This window comes from Hyperolius riggenbachi, chromosome 12 (assembly GCF_040937935.1).
Source record: "Hyperolius riggenbachi isolate aHypRig1 chromosome 12, aHypRig1.pri, whole genome shotgun sequence".
NCBI lineage: Eukaryota > Metazoa > Chordata > Amphibia > Anura > Hyperoliidae > Hyperolius > Hyperolius riggenbachi.
In genome coordinates this window covers 206,052,494-206,069,921 of record NC_090657.1, presented here as the reverse complement: position 1 = coordinate 206,069,921, position 17,428 = coordinate 206,052,494, and the positions used below count along the sequence as shown (strand labels likewise).

General features: G+C 48.2%; 1 protein-coding gene across 4 annotated transcripts in view; it reads left to right on the top strand.

Moving 5' to 3' along the window:
* The window catches only part of GAS7 (growth arrest specific 7), a 489,292-nt gene that overhangs the window by 438,998 nt on the left and 32,866 nt on the right, over window positions 1–17,428 (top strand). For all 4 annotated transcript variants that reach the window (XM_068263919.1, XM_068263920.1, XM_068263921.1 and 1 more), the window contains one exon: window positions 1,559–1,633. In XM_068263919.1, the coding sequence (XP_068120020.1) occupies window positions 1,559–1,633 (75 nt within the window). The remainder of the gene's footprint in view (window positions 1–1,558; window positions 1,634–17,428) is intronic.

The following is a 17,428-nucleotide window of genomic DNA, read 5'->3' as shown; positions in this document are numbered from 1 at the left end:
TGTGCTGCCATGTCTCCTCCTTCTAGCCTGCACCTATCAGTGTCCTGTGCTGCCATGCCTCCTCCTTCTAGCCTGCACCCATCAGTGTCCTGTGCTGCCATGTCTCCTCCTTCTAGCCTGCACCTATCAATGTCCTGTGCTGTCATGTCTCCTCCTTCCAGCCTTCACCTATCAGTGCCCCTCCTGTGCTGCCATGCCTCCTCTTTCCAGCCTGCACCTATCAGTGTCCCTCCTGTGCTGTCATGTCTCCTCCTTCTAGCCTGCACCTATCAGTGTCCTGTGCTGCCATGTCTCCTCCTTCTAGCCTGCACCTATCAGTGCCCCTCCTGTGCTGCCATGTCTCCTCCTTCCAGCCTGCACCTATTAGTGTCCTGTGCTGTCATATCTCCTCCTTCCAGCCTGCACCTATCAGTGTCCTGTGCTGCCATGTCTCCTCCTTCTAGCCTGCACCTATCAGTGTCCCTCCTGTGCTGCCATGGCTCCTCCTTCCCAGCCTGCACCTATCAGTGTCCTGTGCTGCCATGCCTTCTCCTTCCAGCCTGCACCTATTAGTGCCCCTGTGCTGCCATGCCTCGATGATGCAATTAACAGACGCCTTCACTAGAGGAAGTCGCACGGAAGAGGAGATGTCTGCAGATCGCCACCGCTGGAATCACTGGCTGAGGTGAGCCGCTCTGCTGCTATTTCAATTTTCACAGTGAGTGGATACGACCAGCCGCAAGCGGAGGAGACCAGCTGGGGCGGAGGACCACCCAGCGCTGGAATCGCTAGGAAGGTGTGCCACACTGCCGCTATTTAACCACTTGCCGACCGCGCACTCATAACGCGCGTCGGCAAAGTGGCAGCTGCAGGACCAGCGACCCAGATCTGCATCGCCGGCTGCAGGCTAATTAATCAGGAAACAGCCGCTCACGCGAGCGGCTGCTTCCTGTCAATTCACGGTGGGGGGCTCTGTGAATAGCCTGCGGGCCGCCGATCGCAGGTTAAATGTAAACACAAGCGGATATAAAATGCAGCAACTTTTTCTCTCCATTTTTTTTGTGGAGAAAAAGTGCGTCTTATATTCTGAAAAATACGGTAACTGGTAAAAAATATTAAAATTCCAATTCCGCCATTTCATCTAAGCTCTTCCCCAGCGTTTGGCTCACATTCCTAGTGGTCACCCCGAGCTGCTTGGTTACTCTGTTGCTCTGCATTTCAGTAACAGAGTTGGGAACTCTTTGTGAAATGCAGTTCCACACAGCAGCGCCCCCTGGTGTTTTGGAGAGAGCTGTGGGGCAGGTTTATCAAAAACCTTCACAAGAGCAACTAGAGGAGCCACTATTCAGACCAATCAGAAACCTGGATTTGATCCTCCGCTCCTCCCTTGCTCTAGTTGTCCTTGGTCTGTTTTTTGTAATAAATCTGTCCCTACAGGATGTGACTTGTCCATCCTTCTCTGCATGTAGAGAAAGAAAAGAATGGAAACAGACAGATTACACAGTCACAGAAGAATTGCTGACATGAGTCTCGGCTTCTGCATCATTTCATACTGATCTTCTATTATTCATTCTGACAGGATAAAAATTGAAGAGGAATATGCAAAAAACCTAGCCAAGCTTTCCCAGAATTCCCTGGCTGCCCAGGAAGAGGGGTAAGTGCTCCATGTTATGTGTGGGGAGACTGTACTGGGGGAATTATGGAGGCTGCCATGCCTGACTTCTCTTCTCACCTGTCATTTATTGGCTGACTCAGACAAGCCTGCAGCCAATGCGGTCACACCTGATCTATGTACTTTTTTCTTTTTGCTATTTACTACTAGACTCTACATACCTCTGGTATAGTGGAAAAAGTCTGGCATATTTACCATACACAGAGTGGTCATATCAGTGGACCAATGGGGAGCCTTATTGTGGGAGGTACTGCAGCCAAATAGACCAGCAGGGCTGCCAGGCAACCCGTATTGCTTAACAGGAAATAAATATGGCAGCCTCCACATGCTTCTCGCTTCAATTTCCTTTTAACTTGTGATAATAGTTGGGATTCTATCAAGCCCCCTCCAGCCCCCAGCATAGGGTGGAGCGGGCCTTGTAATATTGGCTTTCTTAATAAAATGGCTTCTCTTCTGTATGTTTCCTCTGTCAGCACTGATAAGAGCTGCCCTATTTCCATATTGTAAACAAGCATGGATCTCATTATGATGCAGGAGGGGGCGATGGATGAGATGAATTGTACGGGGAGCCCAGGAGGTGGCCTGTCCCCGCCTCAGTAATGATCTCGCCGTGTGTGTATTGTGTGATAAGCTTTCACAGCGCTATCTCTGCCCGGCTCGCTATTGTGCCTCAGAAGGGATCAATCTTCAGCTTGCTTCCATTCTCCTGCCGTCTGCACTGCAGTCAGCGTTTGTTACCTGCGCCCGCTAATCCCCTCCGCACACATCGCTGTCGGGGCAGACGCCACAATTTCTGCTTTATTAGGCAGACGTTTGATCTCACCTTTGTTGGCGTTTGTTGTGGACCAAATTAAAAACTGCAAAAGGAAAAACAGTTAAAAGAAGCTTTATGAGCGGTTCAGAAGAAATGTCCTAATGTCAGAGGATAGCGCCCAGCACAATGCTGTGATATTTTCATCATTCAGCGTTATCTGTGCTGCTTTAAAAGTGCTTTGATATTGAGAACAATGGCTATAGCCCAGGCATTAACCACTTGAGAACCATAGTGTTAAACCCCCCTAAATACCAGGCCAGTCTTCAAGAAATAGGCCACTGCAGCTTTAAAGAAAACCTGAACTGAAAATTAAAAGTCAAAATAAGCATACACAAGTCATACTTACCTTCCATGTAGTCTACTCCTCAGTGTCTTTCTCCTCTCCTGCGTCCTGTTTGTTCACTGTGATCAAGGGAATTTTCCGTCCTCCATTTTGAAAATGGCTATTACCCATAACAGCTTTCTGGTCAGCACACAGTTAAACTGTAACATCGCCCACTTGAGCCATAGGGAAACATGGACATTACCTGGTACATCCGTTTTCCTCTCAGCTATAACTGACAGCAACTGATATTTTACTGACAGCAACTGATATATTTCAGATCTGACAAAATATTGTCAGAACTGGAAGGGATCACTATAAGAAGAAAATGGTGAGCTTCTGAGAGGAACTGATGGCAAGGTAACTATGTAATGTTCATTTACAGTTACCTCGTGTGTTTATTTTAAATATTTTTACTCAGTACAGGTTCTCTTTAAGGCCTCGCTGCAGGGCCGCACGTCAGCACACAAGTGATTCCCCCCCCCCCCCCCCCCCCCCCCCTTTTCTCCCCACAAACAGAGCTTTCTGTTGGTGGGATCTAATCGACCCCAAGATTGTTCGTTTATTTATTGTAAATATTTATCTTATTATTTTATTTATTAAATTTCCCTATTTTTTAAATATATTTTTGTATTCCCCCTCCCTCCATCCCCTGCCAGCCAATCCCCATGATCAGCTATCATAGGCTACAGCCGATCACCTCTGTGCCTCTAGAGGGGACACCCGTGTCACTTGGCTGTCCAAGTACAGCGCTGCCTTAGATCGCATCTCTGTACGGGGTAATTAGACGATCAACGCTGGGAGACTGAAGGTGGGGTGGAGCTTCGCCTACCAAGCGGAAATGTGTGCGCGATCTCCTACAAAACAGGCCCGCAGGACCTTACACCGATCAGCGTTAGGTGGTCCTGGGGCTGCAGTTATGGCCATGCCCATCTGTGTGACGCGGTCGGCATGTATTTAAAGGGAACGTTAACGAGAGGGATATGGACGTTTCCTTTTTAACCACTTGCCGACCGCGCACTCATACCGCGCGTCGGCAAAGTGGCAGCTGCAGGACCAGCGACGCAGTTCTGCATCGCCGGCTGCAGGCTAATTAATCAAGAAGCAGCCGCTCGCGCAAGCGGCTACTTCCTGTCAATTCACGGCGGGGGGCTCCGTGAATAGCCTGCGGACCGCCGATGGCGGCTCGCAGGCTAAATGTAAACACAAGCGGAAATAATCCGCTTTGTTTACATTCGTACAACGCTGCTAACAGTTGCAGCGTTGTACCAGATCAGCGATCCCTGGCCAATCAGCGGCCGGGGATCGCTGTCACATGACAGGCAGGAGCCCGTTAGAGGCTGCACAGGACAGATCCGTTCCTGTGCAGCCTCGGATCTCCGGGGAAGGGAGGGAGGAGAGGGAGGGGGGGAATTTCGCCGCGGAGGGGGGCTTTGAGGTGCCCCCCCCCCGCAACACCCAGGCAGGCAGGCGCGATCAGACCCCCCCAGCACATCATCCCCCTAGTGGGGAAAAAAAGGGGGGCGATCTGGTCGCTCTGCCTGCACCCTGATCTGTGCTGGGGGCTGCACAGCCCACCCAGCACAGATCAGCTAAAACAGCGCTGGTCCTTAAGGGGGGGAGTGGGGGGGGTAAAGGGTGGGTCCTCAAGTGGTTAAACAATACCAGTTGCCTGGCAGCCCTGCTGATCTCTTTAGCCGCAGTAGTGTCTGAATCACACACCTGAAACATGCATGCAGCTAATCCAGTCTGACTTCAGTCAGAGCACCTGATCTGCATACTTGTTCAGGGGCTGTGGCTGAAGTATTATTTTAAAAGGAAAAATCCATATCCTTCTCAGTTTAGGTTCCCTTTAACTACTTGCCGATTGCTCTACGCCAATTGGCGTGAGCAGTGCGGCAGCCCCAGGACCGCTCCACGCCGATTGGCGTGAACGGCCTTCTATGGAGCTAGCAGGAGAGTGCTATTAAAGAAACAGGCTTTTTTAGAAAAAAAAAAAGAATAATAAAAATATTTGTAAAAAATAAATAAATAAATATTGGGGGAGGGATCAGACCCCATCAACAGAGAGCTCTGTTGGAGGAGAGAAAAGTGGGGGGGATCGTGTGGCCCTGCAGCTTGGCCTTAAATCTGCAGTGGCCAATTTAATTAAAAATGGCCTGGTCACTAGGGGGGGGGTTTAACACCGCAGTCCTCAAGTGGTTAAGGTAGCCATACATCCCTCGACTTAGCAGCCGATCGACCATCCGCTTCGATAATTATAATCAAATCCGATGAAAATTGGTGCCGCCAACTTCATGCCCGATCAATGATGCCACCAATTTCAGGCAGAAATTGGTCGCATGTGTGGATTTATACATTACCTGTCCTGTGTCGCAGTGCCCATCCAGCACCCCAATCTTCCGCTGTTCCCTAGTGTGCATTTATACATTACCTGTCCTGTGTCGCAGTGCCCATCCATCTTCCAAATCTGACACTCTTCCATTACCAGTATACATGGCACAGATACTTTATGCTGAATTCGATCAGGAATCAGCCTGCGGTGAATGGGCAGTCGACAGATCTCTCTAATCAGAATCGATTAGAGAGAGATTTGCCTCTTGGACGAATCTACCCATCATCACTAGATGTATGGCTACCTTTAGATGCAAGCACCAGATGCAAAGATCATTTGACCTTTCACACATGTGTATTATATGCACTATAGAGTACAGAGTGTAGTCCTGACACTGCTCTCCATACACGGGGAGATATCTCTGAAAGATTCCATCACTTTGGTTGAAGCTGCAGATAGTCAGTTGAACCCTGCCAGCCCGGTTAATAAGCTTCCACCAATTATCCGTTTCAGACAGTTTATCAGTTGATAAGATTAAGTGTAGTAATGAATGCTGACTCAAGCTGATGGGCAGGGGTAGTGGGGGATCGAAAGCTGCATCGTTTTGTATTGAGCAGGGCAGTCGTTTAATCGTACACTCATATGAGGGATCAGGACTGGATGCTGCGTACAACAGTGCAGGGCCAAGGCTGTGCAGACACATCGCTAGCCTCCAGGTTAGCGACACAATCTGTTGCGATGCTGGAGGAGGGCTGACGGAAGAACATCACAGAGCAGGCGGGGTGAGCAGAGATCAATGCTCTCGGCCAGCACTTAGCAGAGTTGATCCACCAGATAGATGGCTGGCTGACATGCCGAGGGGGAATAAGCTGGCACTGTACACATGCTAGTTTCTTGGAAGGGGCACTTGTTATTGGCTGTCTCAGCCGAGTTTAATTTGGTAGCGTTTGCACAAGTCTTAAAGCAGAACCGTAGATCGAAAATAAACATATTGTTTCACTTACCTGGGGCTTCCCCAAGCCCCCAGCAGATGTCCTGTCCCGCCCGAGCCTCCATTCTCCCGCCGCTGCTCCGTCCCTCGACTTGTAAGTCGAGGCCAGCGCAGCCCTGCCAAGCGTATCCTTTTCCACGTTCCCCTCTGCAATAGCGGGGAACGCGAAGAAAGGATACACGTGGCCAGAGCCGCGCAGGCGCAGTGTCCCGGCGGCAAAACCGAAAGTAGCTGGCGGCGGGAGAACGGAGGCTCGTTGAGGACCGGCACGGGACAGGACGGCTGCTGGGGGCTTGGGGAAGCCCCAGGTAAGTGAAACAATGTGTTTATTTTCGATCTACAGTTCCGCTTTAGGGCTGGTTCAGACGGACGCTTGCGGAGCGTTCATCGCAAGCGTTCGGAACGTCGCAGTAAACGCTCCCATTCAAGTGAATGGGAGCGTTTACACTGAGCTTTTGCGCGCGTTTGCGCGAACGCGACGTTTAGGTCCTGATTTTCGCAAGCGTTCGAGCTGCCCTTGGAAGCGATGGTGCATGAGCCAGCCTGGGGCCCCGGGAACTCTCACTGCCCGGGGCCCCAGAACCAGCATCTGACACCATATGTGAGCGCAGCCAAGACCCTGGAGCTGCCACATCCAAGGCCTGTCTCCTACTGCTCTAAAACTTACCAAACACACAATTGGAGAACCTCACTCCCAAACAGTTCTCTGCTGCTTTATAAAGCCTGCAGGCTGCTTATAAGCCAATGAGAAGTGCACACATAATACACCTAGCTTGCAGTGATAATCAAGCAAAAGCTGAGCAAGTCAGCCAATTAGTAGGAGAGGGCTTCAGTTGCATATAGACAATGGCTATATGACCAGCAGGGGGCACCAGCGTGCAGGATATTCCCTCTCATCTGCCCCCCTCCTAACTAAACTGCATGGGATACTACAATAATTAAAAACAATGGTGCATGAGCCAGCCTGGGGCCCCGGGAACTCTCACTGCCCGGGGCCCCAGAACCAGCATCTGACACCATATGTGAGCGCAGCCAAGACCCTGGAGCTGTTTGGGAGTGAGGTTCTCCAATTGTGTGTTTGGTAAGTTTTAGAGCAGTAGGAGACAGGCCTTGGATGTGGCAGCTCCAGGGTCTTGGCTGCGCTCACATATGGTGTCAGATGCTGGTTCTGGGGCCCCGGGCAGTGAGAGTTCCCGGGGCCCCAGGCTGGCTCATGCACCATTGTTTTTAATTATTGTAGTATCCCATGCAGTTTAGTTAGGAGGGGGGCAGATGAGAGGGAATATCCTGCACGCTGGTGCCCCCTGCTGGTCATATAGCCATTGTCTATATGCAACTGAAGCCCTCTCCTACTAATTGGCTGACTTGCTCAGCATGTAGCTTCCAGGGGGCGGCCAACCGCGACGGCTAATGTCCCCCTAGGGGAATTAAAAACGCGACCGCAATACAACGCTACGCGAAGGCTACTGAAAGCCTGACCGCGCAGCCGCCGCAACGCCCCCGAAACGTCCGTCTGAACCAGCCCTTAAGCCTATGGACTGCCCTTTATGCCGGGCTGTTAAAGTGAGTGTTTACCGTTTTAAAAATAAAAAAGTCAGTTACTCACCTAAGGAGAGGGAAGGCTCGGTCCTAATGAGCCTTCCCTCTCCTCTCCTGGTGCCCTCGGTGCTGCGCTGGCTCCCTCGTTCGTGTCCGCCGCCGCAGGGACTTCGGAGGTCTTCGGGAGCACTCGTGCTTCCGAAGACGGGCCGCTCCATACTACGCACGTGCCAGTGCGTCATAGAAGGTGCTCGCGCATGCGTAGTATGGAGCGGCCCGTCTTCGGGAGCCCGAGTGCTCCCGAAAGCTCCCTTCGGCATGCGTAAGTGGCAATATTTGACCGAACTGGTCGAATACTGCCGCGGGGGATCCTGCGCGGGACCGGGCGAGGAGAGGGAAGGCTCATTAGGACCGAGCCTTCCCTCTCCTTAGGTGAGTATCCGACTTTTTTATTTTTAAAACGGTAAACACTCACTTTAAGGTCCTCAAGGCTGGTTTCAGACACACCTCCTGCATAATGTCCCAACTGTCCCTCTTTTGGTGAGTCAGTCCCTCTTTGGAAACCCTGTCCCTCTTTCTCCCTCATTTTTCCCTCTTTCAGAACTGATGTACAGATCTGTGTGAATATATGGCTTTTTCTACTGAAAAATGTGTTTAATTGACTCTAAACTTTATTCCCATCCCTAAAATTTATATATTTCTTATTTTCAAATGTTAATATGAAGGAAACGAGCCAGGATAGAAAGAACCAGTGTGTGTTACAAAACAACATATTTTTCTTATGAAAATCTTTATGGTATCAGGGGCGTATCTGAGTAATATAGCACCTATAGCAAAAACTGAAGTTGCGCCTCCCCCCAGTCAGAGCCCTCTCCCCTTCTAAAAACAGCATCTTTTATAGGGCTGTATGTGTGCTATGGTTGCCAGTGTTTTTTGGCTCAGGATATTGCTAAATTTACGTTTTTAGAACTAGTTCTTCTTATTCACTCTCTGTCCTCTTTTTCTAACAGTAGGCCAAGTACGCCCTACCTACATAAGTTAAGTAGCCATGTTCCCCAGAGAACAGCATTAATCTGATCAGAAGTCTGAGGGACAGGGAGGCACAGAGGCAGGCATGGCGGTGCTGCACAGAGGCAGGCATGGCGCCCAAGGTGCTGTGGCGCCCATGGCCTGTGCCATGCCTGCACCCCTCTAGATACGTGTCTAGGGGTGTGCCGGGGGCGTGGTTAGGGCTGTGGCCTAAGTGCCCCTCTTTTGTATCTCTAAAAGTTGGGAGGTATGCCTCCTGTACAAAGTAATCCACTTCAGTGCCTTCTTGTGATGTCATTTCGTGTCAGATCAGAGGAAGTGAAAAGTTAATTGTTGTTATAGCAACCCCTGATAATAGTGCATTAGCTGACTTACATACTGCCAGTTGATTAACATCAGATGTGACATAAATGCGGGTCCCCTTTAAGGAGTTTAGCCTGAGTGTCACACACAGGGGGCGTGTCCTGTGTGTGACCTTTAGGATGACAGATGGTTTCCAAGTAATGGAGGCAATCACAAGGCTAATCATTTCCCCAGTGGCGGTCCCATGATAACGTATGCAGATCAATAGGCGTGTAATTGTCTTCCTGACACACAGGCTAATATACATCACACAGGTGATGACTGCGTATCTTCCCCTTAAAGGATCAATAATGGGGGAAGCTAAATATAGAGTTATAATCCACGGCTAAACCATGTGTACAGGCTGCCGACACCTATTCACACCAGGGAGAGGCCAACCTTTTGTAATAAGGCTTCATCACCTGCACAAGTAAAGGTGCTCCTACATCTAGCCATGTATGGCAAATCCACCAAAGGCAACAGATCTCTAATCAAATCTGATATGTTGGCTGCTCATACACCGCAGGCCGATTTCAGCATGAAACCTCTCGGGTATCTGCCTCGTGACTCCGCTGCTGCTGCCCCCGATGCCCGTGCATTAAGATCTCTCCCCTGTGTGGCCGCCAAGAGTGCCCCTTCTTCCCCATTCACATCACATGTGGCTGCTGCACATAGTGCATGCGGCACGTGTGACATCACACACGTGCCAGTGCTATGTGTGGCCAGTTGGGCCACATACGGAGGAAGCAGCTTGGGCACCGGGGGGGGGGGGGGGGGGGGATCACAACATTGTAAGGGATAGTGGCCAGGGGTTCCGTCACGTTCCTCTCTCAGCCTGAAATTGGTTGAATCGTCGATGAGCTATGCTTGTTGCAGCACCAATTTTTCTGATTTGATTAAATTATCAGAAGGTCGATGGGACTGCACAATTGCTAGCTGTATGGCCACCTTTAGGGCTCTATTACACTACATGCGATTCCAATTGTTGGTGTGATTGAGCACTTAGCGTCAAGCCACCGCATTAAAACATCCTGCTGGTGCCTGTTAATGGCTCCAGGACGTTTTAATGCGTCACTCGCCCGCGCTGCTGCCATGCACGCACACTCACCCGCCGCTCGTACCCGCCGGGACATGGAGATCCGCATTTGGGGAAGCCATGTCCATTCATAATGACAGGAAGTAGTAAAGCACGAGTTAGTGTAAGGAAGTGAACACTTTCTGGAAATCAGGATAGATTGCGCTTCTAGTGCCATCCAGTGGCGAAAAGTTGAAACACATACACACACACTCTCACTCTCTCTCTCACACTCACTCACTCACTCACTCTCCATAATAAAAAATTCATACATTTAATCCCTTCCAAAGACCCCCTCCCCCCAACACTTGTAAAAAAAATATATATATATATATATAAATAGTTGCCATAAGCCCCATTCACACTTACAAAACGCCGGCGATTTTTGCTGGCGTTTTGCAGCAGTGATTTTTCCGCGATTTCACTTGGAAAAATCACTGAACACTGTGGCAATTTTGCGGCAATCGCATTTAGCGCTTTTATAGCACTGAAACGCGATCGCCGGTAAATCCCCTGAAAATGGTGCAGGCGACATGTTCGCGTTTCTCGGTTTTGCCCGTTTTGGGGCGGTTTGCGGCAATTAGCGCATATCACCCAAGTAAAAACGGGCCCATGGGGTTTCATTACATCGCAGCAAAACGCTCTAGTGTGAATATGGACTCAGCTTTTTTAATATGTATTTTATGAGGGTATATTACTGTTCTTTTACTACATTGTTATAGGGACAGTATTTTAAACGGTTTAACAACCAGGACAAATAAAATGTGCGTTTTTTATCCGTATAATAATGTTTCATTTTAAAACTATAATGTCTGAACTCTGAGAAATAATGAATTTCCTCAATTTTTTTTCTACATTTTCTCGTTAAAATGTATTTATGATAAAATAATTCTTAGCAAAATGTAGTCATATGAGAGAAAGAGAATACAGAGGAGGCGGCCATGATGGTTCAGCACCATAATCCTCGTGCAGGAGAGTCATGTGACTACACAGCACAGCTCCATGTTTCCAGTAACGGGATTATAGTAGAGAGAATACAGAGGAGGCAGCCATGATGGTTCAGCAGCTTTATACTCCTGCAGGACAGTCATGTGACTACACTGCACAGCTCCATATTTCCAGTAACAAGGGATTATGGGAGAGAATACAGAGGAGGCAGCCATGATGGTTCAGCAGCTTTATACTCCTGCAGGACAGTCATGTGACTACACAGCACAGCTCCATGTTTCCAGTAACAAGGGATTATGGGAGAGAATACAGAGGAGGCAGCCATGATGGTTCAGCAGCTTTATACTCCTGCAGGACAGTCATGTGACTACACAGCACAGCTCCATGTTTCCAGTAACAAGGGATTATGGGAGAGAATACAGAGGAGGCGGCCATGATGGTTCAGCAGCTTTATCTCCCTGCAGGACAGTCATGTGACTACACAGCACAGCTCAATGTTTCCAGTAACGGGATTATGGGAGAGAATGCAGAGGAGGCAGCCATGATGGTGCAGCAGCTTTATCCCCCTGCAGGACAGTCATGTGACTACACAGCACAGCTCCATGTTTCCAGTAACAAGGGATTATGGGAGAGAATACAGAGGAGGCAGCCATGATGGTTCAGCAGCTTTATCCTCCTGCAGGATAGCTTTGGTTATGACTTACTCGTCTTTCACTCAAGCTTTATTGCACAACTTTTCAGTGTAGTTACATTACAACAGGCAGAAGAAAGGGTATATATTAAATAACACTTGCAATATAACAGGTATCAGGTAAATGCTATAAGAAAATACAATCCCAATGGCAGAAATAGAGCAAGTAATTACCGAGTTGAATACAGATGTAAGTCTAGATTCATTTAAGCTTGTATGAACAAGTTCAAATATTATCAGTGGAACAGAGATGCAGTACACCTAGATATTATTAGTCAAATGAAACCAAATTGTAAACCTCCATGTTTGTGATCTAGCACCTATAAACAGGCCAACCTAGGGGTTGCTCGTATCGTCTCCCACCCCAAATATTCGAGATGTCTTCCATCCTTCCCAATCCATAGTATATACAGGGAGCGTGTCATGCATAGTGTGATGAACATAGTCCATCAGTCTCACCTCCTCCAGGTTATGACTTACTCTTATGACAGCTGTAGTGGAATATGTGGTGTTGTGGGTGATTTCAGCTATTTACAGCTGTTTTGATTTCCCAAATGCTTTGGATAAAGTTTGTAGACTTTACAGAAAAGTTTTCAGAATTTGTGGTGCTGTGCAGTAATTCAGAGGACTGTAACACTTGTGACTTGACGGTTTAATGCAGCAAATTTTCAGCTCATTGACTTTTCATATTAGTGTGCTCAATACAGAGAAATTGAGTTATGTCCAAGGCCTGCTGCGGTTTCAAAAGGTAATTCAGTACATTATCCACAAATGTTATCCTACACTTCCCTCTTGTGGTGGTACTTGGTAATTGCAATTGCCTTGCCGTTTATAACAATGCTGCCCATAATTATTCATACCCCTGGCAAAAGTTGACTTAAAGGAAACCAGAGCTGACCAACAATAAGAGTTTTATACATACCTGGGACTTCCTCCAGCCCCATCCCCACGGATCGCTCCCACGCCGCCGTCCTCAGCCTTCACCTGCTCCAGTATTGGGTCCCATAACTTCAGCCAGTCGCGGCCAGTCTGACGCAAGAGATTTAGTCAGCTCTCGTTCACTTTAAAGTTACTTTTATTCAACCAGCAAGTCATTTTTTACGAGAAATGAGATAGGTGTCTCCGAAAAGATAATAAGACGATGTACAAGAGGCATTATTGTGGGGAAAAAAAATCTTAGCTTTTATTTACATTTGAGCAAAAAGTGACCAGTCCAAAATGATTCATACTCTTCACAAACAGTCACAGTCCGTGGGAAAATCCAAAGTCCTATACCATTCCAAATAGTCCAAGCTGTTCTAAAGCATCCTAATTACTCTGATTAATTTGGAACAGCTGTTTTAATCAACTGAACAGGTGGAAAACCACAGCTCTCTGCAGTTTGTTTGTGGACAGTCATGGTTAAGACAAAGGAGCTCAGTGAGGACCTGTGGCTGCTCACAAGTCAGGAAAGGGCTACAAGGCCATTTCTAAATGTTTTCAAGTTCCAGTGGCTACAGTGCAAATTATTATTAAAAAATACTATATGCTCCGCACTGTGCTGGCCAGGAGGAGCGGTGTAAAAGAATACAAGGATCACCACCAAGGCCATCCTGGTGAATCTGGTCTCTGCTGGTGGCAATGTCTCAAGGCAGACAATCCAACGGACACTGCACACTGCTGGGTTCCACGGATGCAGACAAAGGAGAACACCACTTCTCCAGATAAGGCACACAAAAGCTCACTTGGCCCTTGCAAATGCTCATCTGGACAACGAAGAAGACTTCTGGTCTTCTGTGTTATGGTCAAATGAAACACATATTGAATTGTTTGATCACAGTGATGTTTCCTCATTTGGCATAAAAATGGAGAAGCCTTAAACCCAAAGAACACCATCCCCACTGTCAAACATGGTGGTGGGAACCTAATGCTTTGGGGGTGTTTTTCAACCAATGGACCAGGGAACATAATCACAGTAAAATGCACCATTAAAGAGTAACTGTTAGCCCCAAAACTGAAAATGAAATCTCTCTTGCAATCTTTTATTTACTATTTAAATGAGCCAAAAAGGCATTGTAGAAGTTAAAAATCAATATAATGTTTTTACTATGTATCCTTTTACCCCAGCTGCGGACGCAAAGCCGCATAGCAGATACTGCTGAGCATGCATAACATGCCTAGCTCTGCCCGACCCCCCTCTCCCCCCCAGGACCAGGTGCCGATATATGCTCACTCCAAACAGCTGACCGCTCTGACACGGAGAGAGAGCGGGAGCACTTCCAGCGCAGCCACCGCAGAGCAGCCGCTGCCGAGTCACATGTGAGAGATGCACGTGCATCTCTCACATGTGACTCGGCGGCGGCTGCTCTGCAGTGGCTGCGCTGGAAGTGCTCCCGCTCTCTCTCCGTGTCAGAGCGGTCAGCTGTTTGGAGTGAGCATATATCGGCACCTGGACCTGGGGGGGAGAGGGGGGTCGGGCAGAGCTAGGCATGCTATGCATGCTCAGCAGTATCTGCTATGCGGCTTTGCGTCCGCAGCTGGGGACGCAAAGCCGCATAGATTTGCTTTTTTAGTAGGAGGGCTTTTTGGTTCCTTTCATCCCCCTATACATTCCTAGTAGTTTGGGTCACCCTGAGCTGCTTGGTTACTCTGTTGTACTCGACCAAGCCCTATTTCATACAGCCTTATCAATCCCTGCCATGTACTGATGAGGACCAAAAGTCCGAAACAGGCTGTCTACATGTGGGTTTGATATGGCTGTGTAAAACTTAAAGCTATAGGCTTGCTATAAACCAGCGGTTCTGGATGCTTGCTTGGCTTAACAAGGGCGGAAAGGGATAATTTGCATATTTAGTAGGTGTGCATTGTGGGTAACCACAAATGTTCATTTATAACTGAATTATTGCAAATTTCATTCTGTTTTAAGAAGGCAATTACACCAAGCTTTGCTTTTTTAGTAGGAGGGCTTTTTGGTTCCTTTCATCCCCCTATACATTCCTAGTAGGTTGGGTCACCCTGAGCTGCTTGGTTACTCTTGAGTTACTCTTTAAAGAAGAGCAATACATGAGGATTCTCAAAGACAATATCAGGCAGTCAGCAGAGACACTTGACCATGTGGACATTTCAGCATAACAATGACCCAAATTACAGCAAAAGTGGTGAAAAAATGGTTAGCAGGCAACAACATTAATGTTTTGGAGTGGCCCAGCCAGAGTCCTGACTTGAATCCAATTGAGAATCTGTGGAGGAAGAAAAGGAACAGGGTGAAGGCAAGAAGACCCTCCAAACTCAAAGATTTGGAGCTCATTGCAAAATATGAATGGGCAAAAATACCTGTGGAGACATGCAAATAGCTGGTCTATAATTATAGGAAGCGTTTGATTGCTGTAATAGCCAATAAAGGCTTTTCTGTTGATTTATTGAGAAGGGTATGAATAATTTTGGACTGGACATTTTTTTGCTCAAAAGTAAATAAAAGCTGAGAAATGTTTTTCGTTTTTTTTCCACAATAATGCCTTTTTTACAACGTCTTATTAGCAGCACAAAGTATATCAGAAGAGGAGCGTTATAGAAAAGAGCAGAGTCCTCCAGCAGCACAGAGCCTATCAGGAGGGGAGAGTTAGAGGAAGGAGCAGAATCCTCCAGCAGCACAGAGCCTATCAGGAGGGGAGCGTTAGAGGAAGGAGCAGAATCCTCCAGCAGCACAGAACATATGAGGAGAGGAGAGTTAGATAGAGGAAGGAGCAGAGTCCTCCAGCAGCACAGAGCCTATCAGGAGGGGAGAGTTAGAGGAAGGAGCAGAATCCTCCAGCAGCACAGAGCCTATCAGGAGGGGAGCGTTAGAGGAAGGAGCAGAATCCTCCAGCAGCACAGAACATATGAGGAGAGGAGAGTTTGTGCAGCTGGAGGACTCTGCTCCTTTCTCTAAACCTTCTCTCCTGATATACTCTGTGCTGCTGGTGGACACTGCTCCTTCCTCTATCTAACCTTCCTCTCCTGATATACTTAGAGGAAGGAGCAGAGTCCTTCAGCAGCACAGAGTATTTCAGGAGAGAAGGGTTAGATAGAGGAAGGAGCAGTATCCTCCAGCAGCACAGAGTATATCAGGAGAGAAGGGTTAGAGGATGGAGCAGAGTCCTCCAGCAGCACAGAGTATATCAGGAGAGGAGGGTTAGGTAGAGGAAGGAGCAGAGTCCTCCAGCTGCACAGAATATATCAGAAGAGAGTTTGTGCTGCTGGAGGACTCTCTTCTCCTGATATATTCTGTGCTTCTGGAGGACTCTGCTCCTTCCTCTGAGTATATCAGGAGAGGAAGGTTAGATAGAGGAAGTAGCAGTGTCCTCCAGCAGCACAGAGTATATCAGGAGAGGAGGGTTAGATAGAGGAAGGAGCAGAGTCCTCCATCAGCACAGAGTATATCAGGAGAGGAGAGTTAGATAGAGGAAGGAGCAGAGTCCTCCAGCAGCACAGAGTATATCAGGAGAGGAGAGTTACATAAAGGAAGGAGCAGAGTCCTCCAGCAGCACAGAGTATATCGAGGAGGAGAGTTAGATAGAGGAAGGAGCAGAGTCCTCCAGCAGCACAGAGTATATCAGGAGAGGAGAGTTAGATAGAGGAAGGAGCAGAGTCCTCCAGCAGCACAGAGCATATCAGGAAAGGAGGGTTAGATAGAGGAAGGAGCAGAGTCCTACAGCAGCACAGAGTATATCAGGAGAGAAGGGTTAGAGGAAGGAGCAGAGTCCTCCATCAGCACAGAGTATATCAGGAGAGAAGGGTTAGAGGAAGGAGCAGAGTCCTCCATCAGCACAGAGTATATCAGGAGAGGAGAGTTAGATAGAGGAAGGAGCAGAGTCCTCCAGCAGCACAGAGCATATCAGGAAAGGAGGGTTAGATAGAGGAAGGAGCAGAGTCCTACAGCAGCACAGAGTATATCAGGAGAGAAGGGTTAGAGGAAGGAGCAGAGTCCTCCATCAGCACAGAGTATATCAGGAGAGAAGGGTTAGAGGAAGGAGCAGAGTCCTCCATCAGCACAGAGTATATCAGGAGAGGAGAGTTAGATAGAGGAAGGAGCAGAGTCCTCCAGCAGCACAGAGCATATCAGGAAAGGAGGGTTAGATAGAGGAAGGAGCAGAGTCCTCCAGCAGCACAGAGCATATCAGGAAAGGAGTGTTAGATAGAGGAAGAAGCAGAGTCCTACAGCAGCACAGAGTATATCAGGAGAGAAGGGTTAGAGGAAGGAGCAGAGTCCTCCATCAGCACAGAGTATATCAGGAGAGAAGGGTTAGAGGAAGGAGCAGAGTCCTCCATCAGCACAGAGTATATCAGGAGAGGAGAGTTAGATAGAGGAAGGAGCAGAGTCCTCCAGCAGCACATAGTATATCAGGAGAGGAGAGTTACATAAAGGAAGGAGCAGAGTCCTCCAGCAGCACAGAGTATATCGAGGAGGAGAGTTAGAGGAAGGAGCAGAGTCCTCCAGCAGCACAGAGTATATTGGGAGAGAAGGGGTTAGATAGAGGAAGGAGCAGAGTCCTCCAGCAGCACAGAGTATATCAGGAGAGAAGGGTTAGAGGAAGGAGCAGAGTCCTCCATCAGCACAGAGTATATCAGGAGAGGAGGGTTAGAGGAAGGAGCAGAGTCCTCCAGCAGCACAGAGTGTTGTGAGGAATATCATTACTTAGGATGCTTTTATTGTTTGCTATGTATGCAGCTCAT